This window comes from Dendropsophus ebraccatus, chromosome 10 (genome assembly GCF_027789765.1).
Source record: "Dendropsophus ebraccatus isolate aDenEbr1 chromosome 10, aDenEbr1.pat, whole genome shotgun sequence".
Classification (NCBI taxonomy): domain Eukaryota; kingdom Metazoa; phylum Chordata; class Amphibia; order Anura; family Hylidae; genus Dendropsophus; species Dendropsophus ebraccatus.
In genome coordinates, this window is record NC_091463.1 from 14106819 (window position 1) to 14125177 (window position 18359).

General features: G+C 43.6%; 1 protein-coding gene across 3 annotated transcripts in view; it reads left to right on the forward strand.

Annotated features, from left to right (window-relative positions):
* LOC138766004 (collagen alpha-2(I) chain-like) overlaps window positions 1–18359 on the forward strand; it is a 159126-nt gene that overhangs the window by 77736 nt on the left and 63031 nt on the right. For 2 of the 3 annotated variants that reach the window (XM_069943254.1, XM_069943256.1), the window contains exons 2-6: window positions 6604–6748; window positions 7632–7790; window positions 8473–8668; window positions 11605–11763; window positions 14210–14281. In XM_069943254.1, the coding sequence (XP_069799355.1) occupies window positions 6696–6748; window positions 7632–7790; window positions 8473–8668; window positions 11605–11763; window positions 14210–14281 (639 nt within the window). In that variant the 5' untranslated portion in view covers window positions 6604–6695. The remainder of the gene's footprint in view (window positions 1–6603; window positions 6749–7631; window positions 7791–8472; window positions 8669–11604; window positions 11764–14209; window positions 14282–18359) is intronic. The other variant, XM_069943255.1, reaches the window with a different exon arrangement.

The window sequence follows — 18359 nt, forward strand, 5'->3', positions numbered from 1 at the left end:
GTATTACTGTGCATCACTTCCATTCTGCAATACAGAAAGAGTTAACAGCAGAGCAGAACATTACTTTTATGCCTCTTCTCCTGCTCTTGCACTATGCTGAGGTCAGCTCGGAGTTCGGCAGTGCAGAGAAGACATAATATAGCGTCCCCGCTGCTGGTAACTTTTTCTTTTCTACAGTGTGTAAGTGATGCAGAGTATAATAACTCTGCATTATTGAAAGGGTTAACAGCAGGAGACACTATATCTATGTTTTATGTGATGTGAATACCTGTGAATACGAGGCTTCCAGTTCCTCCTCAGCGCTTCTCATGAGGCAACTGACAGGAAACACGGCGGGGCACTGAGCCGTAACTAGTTGTAATGATAAGGACACAGGACGCTGATGCCGCCCCCCTCAAGGGCTGTGTTATCTGCCGCCTGAGGCGAAGACTTCACTTCGCCTCATGGCAGATACGGGCCTGTCTTTACCCCATTGTTGCCCCTGTCAGGTGCCCCTTGGGATGTAGATAATAGCCTCAGGGGCCACATGTATGAGACCTATTCAGTTTGTAACACAGAGTAAGGCCCCCCCCCCATGTGCATGGTAGAAATGATCCAGACCCGCCATTAGAATTGCTCATGTGAAATAATATTTGGACAGCATACTCCCCACATTGCTGGCCTATTGTTCACCGGCTCAGGAACCTGTGGGTCTATAATCATATTTCATAACTGTGATTTCTCAGCAGACAGCTGTGGCCCTTGGGTCACGTCCGTGTCCCCCCAGCTGCGCTTTAGTGCAGGCTCTTGGAATTTCATGGTCAAGGCTGACCACAGGAGTCAGGATGGAGGATGGAGAATGGATGGAGGATGGAGTCAGGATGGAGGATGGAGTCAGGGTGGAGGATGGAGTCAGGGTGGAGGATGGAATCAGGATAGAGTCAGGATGGAGGATGGAGTCAGGATGGAGGATGGAGTCAGGATGGAGGATGGAGTCAGGGTGGAGGATGGAGTCAGGGTGGAGGATGGAGTCAGTATGGAGGATGGATGGATGGAGGATGGAGTCAGGATGGAGGATGGAGTCAGGGTGGAGGATGGAGTCAGGGTGGAGGATGGAGGGAGGATGGAGTCAGGATGGAGGATGGAGTCAGGATGGAGGATGGATGGAGGATGGAGTCAGGATGGAGGATGGAGTCAGGATGGAGGATGGAGTCAGGGTGGAGGATGGAGGGAGGATGGAGTCAGGATGGAGGATGGAGTCAGGATGGAGGATGGAGTCAGGGTGGAGGATGGAGGGAGGATGGAGTCAGGATGAAGGATGGAGTCAGGATGGAGGATGGATGGAGGATGGAGTCAGGGTGGAGGATGGAGTCAGGGTGGAGGATGGAGGGAGGATGGAGTCAGGATGGAGGATGGAGTCAGGATGGAGGATGGAGTCAGGATGGAGGATGGAGTCAGGATGGAGGATGGAGGGAGGATGGAGTCAGGATGGAAGATGGATGGAGGATGGAGTCAGGGTGGAGGATGGAGTCAGAGTGGAGGATGGAGGGAGGATGGAGTCAGGATGGAGGATGGAGTCAGGATGGAGGATGGAGGGAGGATGGAGTCAGGATGGAGGATGGAGTCAGGGTGGAGGATGGAGGGAGGATGGAGTCAGGATGGAGGATGGAGTCAGGATGGAGGATGGAGTCAGGATGGAGGATGGAGGGAGGATGGAGTCAGGATGGAGGATGGAGTCAGGATGGAGGATGGAGTCAGGATGGAGTCAGGATGGAGGATGGAGTCAGGATGGAGGATGGAGTCAGGATGGTCACCGGGAGAAGTGGGGGAGATGCATTACAGGGATTTTCCATGGCTGTCGGTTTATGGCATGTTACACTGATCACAGAGACTTTTCTAGAAGTTTTTAGAAGTTTCCCTTATTTTGTTAGTCATGGGAACCTCAGTCCCTGCTCAGAAGACGTCAGCTCTGACCGTTCTCCTTTATGATAACTAAAGTCCCTATTACACGGGCCGATGTTGAGGAGGAAGCGAGCACCGACCCCAGATAGCCCCTTAGCCTGCTTAGGCTTTAGGGCCCTTCTTGGCGGTAGCCACACCTGAGGTGTACTAGCCCTGACATGGCTAGTGTACAGGAAAACTAAAAAACTGTCAGGATCAGGGTGCCCCAGACTCCTCCACACACTACGCTGATCTCAGCACATGGCCCACTCCACATCTTATAACCTTTAGGGAACTTGGCTATTGGTGGAGAGGAACCTGGGGGAACAGACAAGTACCTTACTGTGAGGTGATCTTTGCAAGGATTGTTCAACAAGCCAATTCTCAGCAGGTGGCAGACAGTATACATGTGTTTAGTCCCATACACCATCCCTTTCAGCATGAGCTTACATCAATACAATAGCAGACAGTGACATCTAGTGACCAAAATGCAGTAAGACATGAACATCCTCAGCACCCAATAATATATACATCAGTGCCCACCTCTTACACATACACCAGCAGTGGCACATGGGTTCTGGGACACTGCCCATGGTAGCACGCTTCAGATCCCTGAGCTACTGGACAGAGATCCCTGCCAGCTGGAAAGTGACATGCTCTACCATGTGCTTCTCGCTCTCCTGATCGGTGGGGGTCCCAGCAGTAAGACCTCGAGCAATCAAAAGTTTTCACGATAACGCCCATTTTCCAGTCCATTTCACTTCCATTTGACCAGTATGACCACTCAGGGCCGTCTCCAGGTTTTTGCGGGCCCTCAGGCGACAGAGCCTTAGAGGGCCCCTCATCCACTTTGCACCCATCATCCACACACTATGCACAATGTACTAACATACACAAACACACATTATTGACACAGAAACTGACTGACACTGACTGGACCTATTTTTATCGTTCCTCGTTCGCAAATCGTTCGCATTGAATAAGACGCAGTAGATACGAACGCAATAGCGAAGAAATAGCGAAGAAAAAACGATCGCAAATACGATCATAAGTAACGATTATCGTTCCATGGAAATGAGTGAACGTTTTCAGACCTTTCGCAATAGCGGTCGTTTGAGATTGTTTGAGATCGTTAATTGTTAACGATTTTGCGAACGATAATTGTCCGGTGGAATAGGGCCCTTACACTGACTGACTGACACACTCAGACACTGACACACAGCACTTACAGATCAGTCTTCTGCCTCTTCCTCTCTGTCGCTCTCCACACTGTGAGGTTGAGGACCTTCAGGTCATGTGATCAGCTCCTTCACCCTTTTCTCTCTCTGTCTTCTGTGTCTTCTGATGTTCAGTGCTCACCCTGCACTACAGTGAGCGGGCTGAACATTAGAACACAGGGCCCTTCTCCCTTTTTGGGCCTCTAGAGGTCTGGGTAAGCCCTGTACTGATGCCAGCTCTGTGGCCACTGATAAGACGCCCCCTACTGATCATTCTAGAGGACCACACCTGACTTTATTTTGCCAGGGGCAGCACAATGACAATGCTCTGATGAGTGGCTAGGTAGCAGTATGGGCACATCTTGGCTCAGACCTCCTATAGTCCATCTCCCGCACTATGTAGCAGCATGGAGCTACATAAACGTGGGATCCCAGTTTATTCACATACAGTCCCAGCCAAAACTATGTTTATTTGACTTCTTTTTTTTCGCCCTGTGCATGTTCTGGCCTGGTATCTGTGGAATCCTGAGATCTGTGTTATGTTCCCACTCCTAAAAATATCAGCTCAGTCCAAGACAAAAGAAATTCTCTGCGCTAAGGCCAGGGTATAGGCATATCAATATAAGGAAAGGGTTAACCCACATAAACAATACATATGCAAGTGATAGATCGATACTCTAGATGGGATAGCAAGGCATGCTGGGAGTTGTAGTCTTGTAACAGCTGGAGGGCTGCAGGCTGATCGAGAGGTTATACAGGGTTAACAACTTCATCTTTCAATGACTGGATGATGCATTGCCATCTGCTGGACAGATGGAAGAATAACACATGTAGAGTATTATTATTACTCTGTCTTCCTTAGTGCTAACATATTGCAGGGTGCTGCCCGGACTGCAGTGTATTCACACCTCTCCATGTTATTATTTCATACTTATATATAGTTACATCTCTCCGTGTTTACTATGTCATGTATTATTTTATACTTATATATAGTTACATCTCTCCGTGTTTACTATGTCATGTATTATTTTATACTTATATATAGTTACATCTCTCCGTGTTTACTATGTCATGTATTATTTTATACTTATGTATAGTTACATCTCTCCGTGTTTACTATGTCATGTATTATTTTATACTTATGTATAGTTACATCTCTCCATGTTTACTATGTCATGTATTATTTTATACTTATATATAGTTACATCTCTCCGTGTTTACTATGTCATGTATTATTTTATACTTATATATAGTTACATCTCTCCGTGTTTACTATGTCATGTATTATTTTATACTTATATATAGTTACATCTCTCCGTGTTTACTATGTCATGTATTATTTTATACTTATGTATAGTTACATCTCTCCGTGTTTACTATGTCATGTATTATTTTATACTTATATATAGTTACATCTCTCCGTGTTTACTATGTCATGTATTATTTTATACTTATATATAGTTACATCTCTCCGTGTTTACTATGTCATGTATTATTTTATACTTATATATAGTTACATCTCTCCGTGTTTACTATGTCATGTATTATTTTATACTTATATATAGTTACATCTCTCCATGTTTACTATGTCATGGATTATTTCATACTTATATACGGTCACATCTCCCAGGATGTTATCGGGGTTGTCCAGTATAGATACTCCATTGTCATACACCCTGTTAGAGAATAGAGAGTAGACGGGTCTGTTCGGGATCCTAATCTCTTGGATACAGTGTCCTGAATTACACAGACAACCTACTGAATTAAAGGGGTACTCCATCAGGAAAAAAAAAAATCTTTCAAATCAACTGGTACGAGAAAGTTATGTAGATTTGTAATTTACTTCTATATAAAAATCTCCAGTCTTCCAGTATTTATCAGCTGCTGTATGTCCTGCAGGAAGTGGTGTATGCTTTCCAGTCTGACATAGTGCTCTCTGCTGCCACCTCTGTCTATGCCAGGAAGTGTCCAGAGCTGGAGAGGTTTTCTATGAAGATTTGCTGCTGCTGTGGAGAGTTCCTGACATGGACAGAGGTGGCAGCAGAGAGCGCTGTGTCAGACTGGAAAGAATACACCACTTCCTGCAGGACATACAGCAGCTGATAAACACTGGAAGGCTAGAGATTTTTCAATAGAAGTAAATTTTAAATCTATATAACTTTCTGAAACCAGTTGATCTGAGAGAAAAAGATTTTGGCAGGACTACCCCTTTAACCCTAATAATGCAGGAAGAGTCCACAGTCTCTATGTTTACAGCATCGACCTGTGGACCTGAGGAAGAGGGGTAATACCCCTTGTGTACCATTGTCCCTAGATAGAGCGCCACCCTTGTCCATGGGTTGTGTCTGGTATTGCAGCTCAGCCCCATCCACCTCAGTGTCTATCTATGGTCAGCGTTCGCTCCCATTCCTTGCAGAATTCTCTGGCAGATATCATGTCGTAGTTCAGGAATTCGTCCGTCACATTCTCCCTTAATCCAGTGTGAGATTTATGGTGTGTGTGGGATTCTGGGATCTGGTGTTATGTGAGGCTGCGGCTGACCTCCCGGTGTCCTCCTGTATCCCCTGCACACAGGTGTCTGTACTGTACAGTGATGGACGGCTTCTCCAGGCATTCCTGGCCCTGCTGCCGGGAACCTCACGCCTCTGGCCTCCATACTGTCAGGGCAGCTATGTATACAGGATACAAAGTGGCTGCCCATTGCTCTGCTGTCAGGGATAGATCGGTTCAGGAACACCAGGTATATACAAATTATCCCCTGTAGATATGGATAAAACCGAGTCACAGAAACAGAGCAATCCTTAATCCGTGTCCTGACACCTACCAATCCCAAGGGCCCTGTTAGGGGTCACAGGAATTCTCTGTTTCCAATTGTCTTAAGGACATCATTTATATACACGTATCCAAAGCATATTTATACACATGTGCATCAGGTGCCGACTGAGCGTGACACCCCCCCCCCCCCCCCCAAACATTAAAGGTCACAGGCCCATTACTAACCACATGAGATACATATGATTTGGGTTAAAGGGGTAATCTCATAAAGAACACAACCCCTTCTGGCCTAGAAGGTTAAATTGTAAGTTAATAATCTCCGGTCTTCCAGTACTTATCAACTGATGTATGTCCTGCAGGAAGTGATGTATTCTTTCCAGTCTTACACAGTGCTCTCTGCTGCCACCTCTGTCCATGTCAGGAAATGTCCAGAGCAGGAGAGGTTTTCTATAGGGATTTGCTACTGCTCTGGACAGTTCCTGACATGGACAGAGGTGGCAGCAGAGAGCACTGTGTCAGACTGGAGAGAATACACCACTTCCTGCTATTTAAATAAATGACCTGTATTATTGCCATGAGCTTATTTTATTCTAATGGTTTGTATTAGTTGTATCCTTATGGTTTTTATTATTTGTGATATATTGAGATATAAGGCTTTGTCTCGCTATACCTTTTGCTCTTTTGGTTACAGAAGAGGTGAACGTCCTGGAATACCTCACTACACACTCAGCGGAGCTCGTGAACATCTCCCTCAGCTCAGAGCTCTCCTGCCTCTCTCTGGATATGGGACAATATTCGACCCTCAGTATCTCCACCAGGGCGGCATTTGGGGACAGGTACGTGGCATAGTTTGGATCAAACATAGACTATATACCGAATATCGCCACAATGCAGACCATAACGCTTTACATGCTTTTAAAAGGGGTTATCCAGACATGGCAGCTTTCCTCCAGAAACAGCGCCACCCGTCCTCAGTTTGTGTACAGTATTGAAGCTCAAATCCATTGAAAAGAATGGAGCCCAGTGTAATACCAAACACAACCGGACAACCGGGGTGGCGCTGTTTTTAGAACGTTTTGATACGTTTTTTTTGTAATTCAATGGAAAAAAAAAAGATCCAAACCAATGCACACAAATGCAGCTTTTTTTCATCCGTTTTTTTTCCATTAAACGGATACATGAAACGGTCCTAAAAAACACAGTGTGAACCCAGCCTAATATGCAAAGGGAATGTCACAGATTTGCCACTGAGGAATCTCATGAAGCTGAGATACAGGTTCACACAACCTTCTCAAAAATGCTGCTTTAGAGGGTAACGCATGGTTATTATTCGTGTCACTTACACACAGTTGAAGGTGACGGGAGCATTCCCAATTCCTTATATACAATGGGATTTGTCTCATAGGGATAGAGCAAGACGCTGCTAAGGGGTCATATGGGGTCAGGTTTACCATAATATCTGGAGGTAAGACCCCGTTCACATCAAACATGTAGTGTAGGTAAAGCCAAGTGTATCCATTAGGAGCCAAAGGAGAGTCAGATGGGTATACAAGCATTGGGCATGGCGGGCCTGTGATGGTAAGAGCCAACACATAGTAAATCCTGCTATAGTGCCCCGCTTCTCTATGTGCCGCCTCATACATATTACTAACAGTTTATTGTTCTCCACTATATTGTATTATTGTGTCACATACATCCCCCCTGTGCTTATTCCATCAGTTTTGCAGATGAACTTGCTGTGATGATCAAGTTACGTTCGACACTTCAGGAAGACTCGGGCCTCCTCACCATATTAAGTCTCCTGGGTCAGGTGCTATTTCAGATCCGCATTAACCCCAGCGCCCTAATATTTATCTCCAGCCGACGCGGACACTACGAGTGAGTGATACCTGTTTGTATATGTCAAAGTCATACATGTCATATGAGTAAATGGAAGTTCATAGAACATCTTTAGAAATGTCTATGGGAGAAGGAAGGGGTCTAGTCATTGTAGGGGTTTTCTAATATCGATTGCGTCTCATTAAAGGGGTAAAAAATTCATTTAAACCAACTGGTTTCAGAAAGTTATATAGATTTGTAATTTACTTTTAAGTTTTCTAGTACTTATCAGCTGCTGTATGTCCTGAAGGAAGTGGTGTATCCTCTCCAGTCTAACACAGTGCTCTCTGCTGCCACCTCTGTCCATGTCAGGAACTGTCCAGAGCAGCAGCAAATCCCCATAGAAAACCTGCTCTGGGAAGTTCCTGACATGGACAGAGGTGGCAGCAGAGAGCACTATGTCAGTCTGGAAACAATCCACCACTTCCTGCAGGACATACAGCAGCTAATACGTACTGGAAGAGTGGAGATTTTTAAAAAGAAGTAAATTACTCATCCTCATCCTGATCTATAGCGTGATGCCCACAGATCAGCGTGTTCTCTGTATAAATCCCTATCCTGGAGAATAATTTCCTGTTCTTGTCATGTTCGGTCTTGTCTTTGAGATATCGGAATATATTTAATTTCTCATTGTCTGTATACGGTATACAGCAGGTCTAATCGCTCACATCTCTCCCCTCAGATTCCCCGTCTCTTCTCTGACCGATGGACAATGGCACCGGGTGGCGCTTGCTATCTCCTCCAAAGGTGTGACGCTACACGTGGACTGCAAGCTCAAAGAGACGCTCCCTTGGTCTAACTTTTTTGGACTAGGGGTCAAAACTGATGGAATACTGATGCTGGGAGGACTTATAGAGCCGTATGATGTGCCATTCAAGGTGAGAGTAATAGGAAAAGTGGAGTGCTCCCCTGCCAGTAAGGTGATGCTGTGACCCCCCGCCATAACCTGTAGTCTCTTAAGCAACAGGTGTTACATTTTCCATCAACGTCACCACAGGGAAAATAAAGTATTATGAACAATCACTCTAGTGCTGGTTAATTAACTCTTTACATGCCACTGTCAAAGCTATCATGGCATCTAAACAGTTTTAAATTGTTGTTAGGAGTTTAGAACTCCGGTGGTAAAAAAAAAAAAAATCAAAAAGTGACAAAAAATTCTATAGATTTGTAAATTACTTTTATTTAAAAATCTCCAGTTTTCCAGTACTTATCAGCTGCTGTATGTCATGCAGGAAGTGATATATTCTCTCCAGTCTGACACAGTGCTCTCTGCTGCCACCTCTGGCCATGTCAGGAACTGTCCAGAGCACTAGAGTTTTTCTATGGGGATTTGCTACTACTGTGGACAGTTTCTGACATGGACAGAAGTGGCAGCAGAGAGCACTGGAAAGAATATACCACTTTATACATACAGCAGCTTATATGTACTAGAAGATTTGAGGTTTTTTTTTACAGAAGTAAATTACAAATCTGTATCACTTTCTAACACAAGTTGATTTGAAAAATTAGATAGAGTACCCCTTTAATAGTATCATGGCCTAATGTATGGGGTATAGTCTGCCGACTAGTTCCCAGGGCAGCCTGAGGCCTTTACTAGACTTTGTTGGCTGCTGTGAGTGAGCCAGAAATGATCCAATAGGTCAGTGAAATGCATATGCATTGCATTGATCTATATAAGCAAGAGCGCTTATGAAACCCCCTCAGGGGGACTAAAAAGTGTACTGAAAAAATTAACATAACATTATTATAAAAAGTATTAAAATAAAATGTCATTGATCCCACCGGGTCAGCCGCATGAATAACAACAAACGCCGAGGTGGCAGATTTTTAGTCATATTAAATATCAGGAAAAAGGACACAAACTACAAAACTACTACTAAAGACTACACAAGCAGGAAATATAAGCCCTATACAGCTCTATATAGGCAGAAAGCTAAAAAAGTTATAGGGAACAGCACATGGTAAATGCACTAATGAAAGAAAAATGGAAATGGCTTTGAAGTAGATTGTATGGTAAAAAGTTCTCTAGAAAAACAGAGAAAAACTTCAAAAGAATCCGTTCACTTATGTTCTATCACAAGGACAACCACAAGTTTCTTAGGAGATGTCTATTGAGTCTAGTCCCCCCCTGTGAAGTCAGACAGAGCGTCTTATAATGGAGCGTGTGACATGAGCAGACTTGGCAGGAGGAGGACACTTTGCGGTGCGCAGGGTGACACTATAAGGAGAGTTACACACATACCTGCTCATTGTTTGGTCCCGGGCTTTGTCTTGTCATGTCTTGTGGGGGCAATCACATTCTTACAAACAACACCACACTAGTAGGCTCCATGCTCGCACATTATGACTTCCTATTAAAATAGTCATATTTACATTCTCCACAATCCTGAAGTGTGCAAGCACGTCTGAGGAATGCTGCGGACGGCCGTATTATACACAGCTTATAGATTTATAATTGTATCTGTGTTCCCCACAGAGGAAGGGGCGAAAGCCACTGCCAGAAGCCCAGCATGCCCAACCCTAACATCTGCCATCAGGGGAAAGGCTAGAGACCCCCATACACATTAGCTGAGTTGTAGGTTCATCTAAACCTAATCTATATGGCCAGCATTATGTAGCAGATGTGGACAGTTGTTCCTTTTAACCCCATTGATCATATTAAAGGGGTATTCCACTCAATCAAAACTTTTCAGATGTTGCTGTCCATGGTGAGACTAACAATTTATTCTGTAGTTGTTATTATCCATTCCTTCTCCTTCCCCCAGTTTTGAGCTGCTGCTTTCTGCTGAAGACAAAGAAATCTATGTGTGAGCTGTTCTCTCTGTCTTCCCTCCACCCCTTCCGAGATGGCTCACTTAATCAAGTCCCTGGCTGGCTGTATCTGGATTTTTGTATCACCTTTGTAATGCTTGGAGGGTTAATGACATTGAGTTAATTGGCAACTAGACCTCAGATTAACCCTCCAAGCATTACAAAGTTGCAGATACAGCCTCCCAGGGACTCGGAAGTGGGGTGGGGGGTTCAAAGCAGAAACAGAGAGAACGGCTCAGACACAGATTTCTTTGTCTTCAGCACAAAGCAGCATCATGGAATGAATTGTTAGTCTCACCATGGGCAGCAACATATGAAAATGTATGATTGAGCGGAATACCCCTTTAAGCCTTGGCTCAGCATCCTGCATGTTCTCTCAGTAGGGAGAAAGGATGAAGCTACTGTGTAACACCTGTGGCAGTGGCTTAAGTCCATAAAAACACAAGGTTTAGACATGCTGTATCTCAATATCTGCTGTTCAGAGAAACATTGGACATATTAATACACATTAGATGGGTCAGCGGGTCCTGTCAAAACAAAAGGGCTTGGTAACATTCACCATATATATATATATATATATATATATATATATATATATATATATACTGTATATATCCACCAGAACTAATTTTATCCCGTTTTACTGCGGTTTTGCAGCTCAATTCCATTAAAGTTAATAGAGCTAAACTGTAATACTACACACAACCAGGGTCAGGGGTGGCGCTGTTTTTGCAAGAAAGTGTCTGTGCTTCTTTGATAATTCTGAATAACCCCTTTAAGTCATTTGTAAATCATCCTATAACAGCTACCGTAGATGTAGGTGACAAGTAGTTGGCTCCAGAGTCTTCTCCAGGTATGGCTGTCCTTGCTGAAACTTTGGGGACCATACTGAGTCTTGGCCCCTGGAGGAATCTGTAGTACTGTTAAATCAGTCTGGTTGCTGTAGGTTATTATACATCTCTCCTGCCTTCTGTAATATCTTTTGGGGTTATCGCCATTGCAGGGATCCATACAGCAGCTGGTCTTTGTGATGGGGGAACCAGGAGCAGCCCGCCACTACTGCAGGAATTACAACCAGACTTGTCTCAGCAGCTTCTCAGCAGAAACCGTTGTCAATGGATCCCGAAGGGAACATGGCACCCGCCGATCCACATTTCCCAAGGTAAGTGATGGTCCTTCCAATCAGAGGTATTTCTAGAGTAAGTGATTCAGTAGGTTGTTATGGGGCCAAATCTGCTCTTTGGAATGATAAAATTCTGTCTGCCCATAACTTATGGAGGATACACAATTTATCACTTAGCTTAATGACTATATACTAGAGATGAGCGAACCAAAACTTACGAACCAAGATTCGTTATGACTTTACCAAAAGTTTTGTTCGGTTTTTGCAAAGTTCATAAAGATCGGCCGCGCAATTTAATACACATAGAAAACAAAAAAAGGGTATGCTCACCTGTCTGCGCTCCCCCGGTGTACTACTACAGCTCTTCAGCTGCCTCCAGTCCAGTCATTGGCTGAGCGGGCTGTCATTCTTTTCTCAGTCTGGAAGTAAAGGCGGCTGCTGGGATCGGGGAGTGCAGACAGGTAAGTATAGATATGAGAACTTGTTGAAATGCAATAAAAGAACTAAATGCCTACAGTTGTTTATTGGTTTTAGTGTGGTACATTTAAGTCTCGGTTCAGATGAAACTGAAATTTGAACTAACCGAACCAAAACGTTTGCTCATCTCTACTATATACAGTAGGTGATTTGGAACATAGTATCAGAAAAGCAGGGCTCCAACTACTATAAGGGTGTATAGCTTACCAATAGAGCGTGGTCTGATTCATGTCTTTTATTAAGTAAACATCCACAATGCAGGGAGAAAACTTAGGTCAACCCTGTGCTTTACTGGTAGGAGGATGTCTATCCAGAATTGGAAAAAACACACCTGCTTTCTTGCAAAAACAGCGCCACCCCTGTCCTCAGGTTGTGTGTAGTATTACAGCTCCATTTACTTAAAGCAAAATGAGCTGTAAAACCCACACACAAACTGCGGACAGGAGAGGTGCTGTTTCTGGAAGAAAGAATCCCTGTTTTGCTAAGCCTGGATAACCCCTTTAATAGGCAGACCTTTTGACAATCCTCTCTTTTTTAATGAAGACTGGGTTCACACTGTTTTTGTTGTGTTTTTAACATGTGTTTTTTCTCTGTTTTGGTTGGTGAACTCACATTGATATACATAAAACAAAAAACAGATGTTAAAAAACGCAACAAAGCACAGTGTGAGTGTGAAATCAGCCTAAGGCTCCTTTTTGTATCTTTCTGACGTATAGATCGGCGCTCGCTTACAGAGCCTATTACATGGCTATATATATATATCATTAGCAATGTCCGTACAGCCCTTTCTGTATATAGAAAATAAAAAAGTGAGTTTTGGCAACCCATTTTTTTTTTCTTCCTTTTCATGCAAAAAAAAAAGAGATAAAAAAACTAATGCATTCAGCTTTCCATTTACTTCATTATAAATAAAAAAAAATCAAAAGAAGGATCAAAATGCATGCTTTTTTTGGCGTACACAAAAACATGGTCGACGATGGGATCCGTTTTTTATCATTAAAGATCATGGAAAAACAGATCAAAACAGATGCACACAAATGCATCCATTTTTTTTTTTTGCATAAAACAGACGGAAAAAAAAAACAGATTACAAAAAGACAGTGCGAACCCAGCCTTACCTCCCCGTGCTCCCCGGTGACCTTCTAGCTCTTCCCCGCTGTCAGGTCTCTGCAGTGACAGACCGAACAGCCAATCAGTGGCCAAGGTGGGGCAGCACCATAGCCAGTGATTGGCTGAGCGGCCTGTCACTTTAGATTGGCTCTGAAGTTCCAGTGGTGGCTATGGGGAGCGGGCAGAAGCTAGAAGAACCCTGGGAGCATGGACAGGTATGTGTAATGTTTACAAATTTTTTTACACATTCATCAGGCTTCGGTCGGGGACGATAATTTTTCAACATGTTGAAAGATAACGATCAGCTGATGATCATTTTTTTGGCTGATAGTTGTCTTTATTACACAGAGCGATAATCTGCCGAATCAGCCTCATTAGGCAGATTATCTCTCTGTGTAATAGGGCCTTAAATGTTTGACATGTCATGTCAAATGTTTTGATTGGTCCGGGTCAGACCCGTATCGATTGGGAGAGCTAAGCGTGGTCCTCTCCTGGCTCCGTGTCACGTGACCAGTCTGACTTATAATGGAGCTCTATGGAGCCCCGACTGATATGTAACAATGAGCCCACATTTTATGTAGCGACCAATGCAGAAATCGAGACCATCCAAAAAGAGTTCAGAAACATTTTATTATACCATTACCACAAATAAGACCTTCTATATAGCTGCTGGGAAGGGGAATGTTACTTTTCAATATAACTAGAAATGACTGCGCTTCAATGACCCTGAAACTTTCACTCATCCTAAATTCCTCGCCTCTTAAATTCCAACACACACCTGCACACCTGCTAACACAATGTTGTCTTCACATATGGTTGCCTCTGGAGGGTCTTTCACGGTCTCTGCCTGTCTGGAGATGGCATACTTTCTTCACATTGCACTTTCTTTTCTCTTCAGCAGTTCGATGTGGGAGAGACTCGAACCTCAGGAGTGGGACACAACTCCAGTACTCACTCATCTGTACAGGAGGTATGTGATGGATAAGCCAGATAGACACATAATGCATTCTTATTACACTCTGACTATGACCTTGGATTCCTGAATTCAAGGTCAAATACTAGCATGCTAAAGGGCAGTTCTAGTCGATGTTGGTATTAACTTTTTTAGTGAAAAAAAATCTGAATTTTATTCCTATCATTCCTTGCAATGACACAGAAAGCTTCTTATGATTACTGTCACCATTTGCTGCTTACTAATCAATCTTGTATTACCTGTAAAGATTAACATATGTAAGTCTAATGGCTGTTACCATCGGAAACTATAAATATATAATACATTTTACTAATACTGCTCCTATATACAAGAATATAAACAGAAATATAACTATTATAATACTGCCCCCTATATACAAGAATATAAACAGAAATATAACTATTATAATACTGCCCCCTATATACAAGAATATAACTACTATAATACTGCCCCTGTATACAAGAATATAACTACTCTAATACTGTTCCTATATACAAGAATATAACTACTATAATACTGCTCCATATTCCATCCCTGTTCCATCCCCTCCCCGCTATGTGTAAGTTCACACAATAAAGTTTTGTCTGATTGCATCTGATCCGGTGAGTGCGGAACTTGTTTTCTCTTACCTCATCATAAATACTATAATACTGCTCCTATATACAAGAATATAACTACAATAATACTGCTCCTATATACAGCAATATAACTACTATAATACTGCTCCTATATACAAGAATATAACTACTATAATACTGTCCCTATATACAGGAATATAACTACTATAATACTGCTCCTATATACAGGAATATAACTACTATAATACTGCTCCTATATACAAGAATATAACTACTATAATACTGTCCCTATATACAGGAATATAACTACTATAATACTGCTCCTATATACAGGAATATAACTACTATAATACTGTCCCTATATACAGGAATATAACTACTATAATACTGCTCCTATATACAGGAATATAACTACTATAATACTGCTCCTATATACAGGAATATAACTACTATAATACTGTCCCTATATACAGGAATATAACTACTATAATACTGCTCCTATATACAGGAATATAACTACTATAATACTGCTCCTATATACAGGAATATAACTACTATAATACTGCTCCCTATAGACAAATGCTGATTTGGGGTCAGCTCACCTGCTACTTCCACTCACGGTGCACGGCAAAGCCCGGAGCCAGGGCAACACATGCGAAGGGAAAAGTCCAGCACCAGTGCAGCGGGTAAAAAACGTCCTTCTTTATTTATGCAAACTTCACATACAGGAAATAGACATGCGGTAGGTTGACGCGTTTCGGCGTATCTCACGCCTTGTTCACAACACAATATTCTGCTCCCTATATACAGGAATATAACTGCTATAATACTGTCCCTATATACAAGAATATAACTACTATAATACACGAACTGGAGAGAATGGAACGGCTGCACATCCCATCTATGGCTGATACTAATGCCGCTAGGCCTATATTAAAAATCAACACCAGAGTGTCTGTATATGAATTGATCAAGCCATATTGCCCCGTGTACCACCGCGCAGGTCCTCTGGTCCACACGGGTCCCTACGCTAACTCCACACCGTGTTGGTCAGCGACCGCCAACCCCGCAAAGCGTGCACGTGCAGGGAAGGTAGGCCATGGAACGGCCCTGCAACCCCAATGTCACAGGACCAGACCCAAAAAGCCCACCAAAACCCAGCCAGCACCACCGGCGGGGAAGGCTGCCCCCAAACGACACCAGTATGGATATGGTATTACACTTACCATTGCTGCTCTCACAGAATGGGGAAGACATAGGGTCCAGACATGTGAGCACAGGCACATCCTGCTAATTTTGGTCATGTGGGTCTTATAAAGGAGTGCTAGCTGTTCAGAGAGGGAGAACTGTAAAACACGAACTGGAGAGAATGGAACGGCTGCACATCCCATCTATGGCTGATACTAATGCCGCTAGGCAAAGCGTGCACGGGGGTCGCAGGGCCGTCCCATGGCCCCCATTCCCTGACTGTGCACGCCTGCGGGGTTGGTAGCCACTGACTGGCACGGTGTGGACTTAGTGTAGGGACCCATGTGTATCAGATACCTGCACGATGGTACATGGGGCAGTATGGCTTGATCAATTCATACACAAAATTCTGATGTGTTTTTTATTTAGCCTAGGGGCACTAGTATCAGCCATAGGTGTGAGGTGCAGCACTTTTTCTTCCCTGAACCGCATTTTGTTTCTCTCTTTTCTCCGTGTATTGCACTCCTCCTGGTGAGACCCACATGACCGCAATTAGCAGGAGACACCTGAGTGCTCATGGTTTTAATCCCTCCTGTCTTTTCCCATTCTGTCTGCAGCAGCTATGGTGAGCGCAATACCTCATCCAGACTTGTGCTGTTTGGAGGCGACCTTCTCCGCCGGCGGTGCTGGCCGGGTTCTGGTGTGGTGTTTTTGGGTCTGGTCCTGTGGCATGGGGGTCGCAGGGCCGTCCCATAGCCCCCGTTCCCTGACTGTGCACGCCTGCGGGGTTGGTGGCCACTGACTGGCACGGTGTGGACTTAGTGTAGGGACCCATGTGTATCAGATACCTGCACGATGGTACATGGGGCAGTATGGCTTGATCAATTCATACACAAAATTCTGATGTGTTTTTTATTTAGCCTAGCGGCACTAGTATCAGCCATAGGTGTGAGGTGCAGCGCTTTTTCTTCCCTGAACCGCATAACTACTATAATACTGCTCCTATATACAAGAATATAACTACTATAATACTGCTCCCTATACAAGAATATAACTACTATAATACTGCTTCTATATACAGTAATATAACTACTATAATACTGCTCTTATATATAACTACTATAATACTGCTCCTATATATAACTACTATAATACCGCCTCCTATATACAAGTAGATAGGATTAATTCTATTTTATCGTGCGGTTGATAATAGAAAGTAACTGTTCTGTCAGATGCTGTAACCTATTTCCCCTGTAATATAGTGTTTTCTGTGCAGGGGGAATAATCTCTTGCTAATAATAAGGCAGGAATGCAGTCTGGGTCGTGGGCCCTCCGTATGCCTGAGGGGACATTATCCTAATAACTGTGCATTACATGGGAGTGCTTAGGTCAGTGCCCACTCTAAATAGAGCTCTATACATAGCTCCCAAGGATTTCCCCATAATGGAATATAGGAAACAACATAAATACAAAGTCTTTTCTTTGCCCCAAGAAAGTTATGCTGTGAATGATAAAACAGGAAGACAAACAGACACATTAGGAGTGAGGAGAAGGACAATTCAGAAGATGAAGTGCCCCGAAATTGCTGTGGTTTCAGCATGATACCTCATTAGGAGCTCTCAGCCGGGCTTTGATCCAAAGAATAAAGCTTGTTCCCTGGCTGGGAATGGAACCTCGACAGCAAGCACACATTTCTCCCGCTATGTATCTGTCTGCACCGCTATGTCATCGCTATTTAGGGATGGCGGAAAATATGGATGCAGTGGTGACAGGGAGATTTTATGATCCCCAAAGCAAACGTCTTGTTAGCTAGCCAAGGAATCTTTGGTAAGGTATAATCTCTATTCCAAAGGAAGACAGAAAAAAATCCTTTAATCAAGCGCCAATGGGAAACTGCAAGATAGTCAGACGATCTGGATTATCAGACGGAGCAGAGAAATTGAAAAGTGATCTTTATAATCAACGTCTATGCCTGAACACTTGTTCACTGATAGCCAGTCCTCTCATCACCCCTATATACATGCACGCTCAACATGCACTTTGGGCCTGGATGTCGTCAAAGGTGTTTGAGCTTTAGTTACAGTACATGTGAGCAGGAAGGGCAGGAGGTAATGGGGGCAGCACATGAGGAAGGGTCTGTGAAGGTGGAGAAAGCGGCATGGAGTCAAGTTTGAAAGGCAGGCCTAAGCATCAGTCTGTATAGGTGGGCCATGAGCAAGCAGTCTGTATGGAGGGTATAAGCAGTGGTCTGTATGGGGGAAGGTTAAGTGCAGTAGTCTGTATGGGGGATATAAGCAGCAGTCTGTATG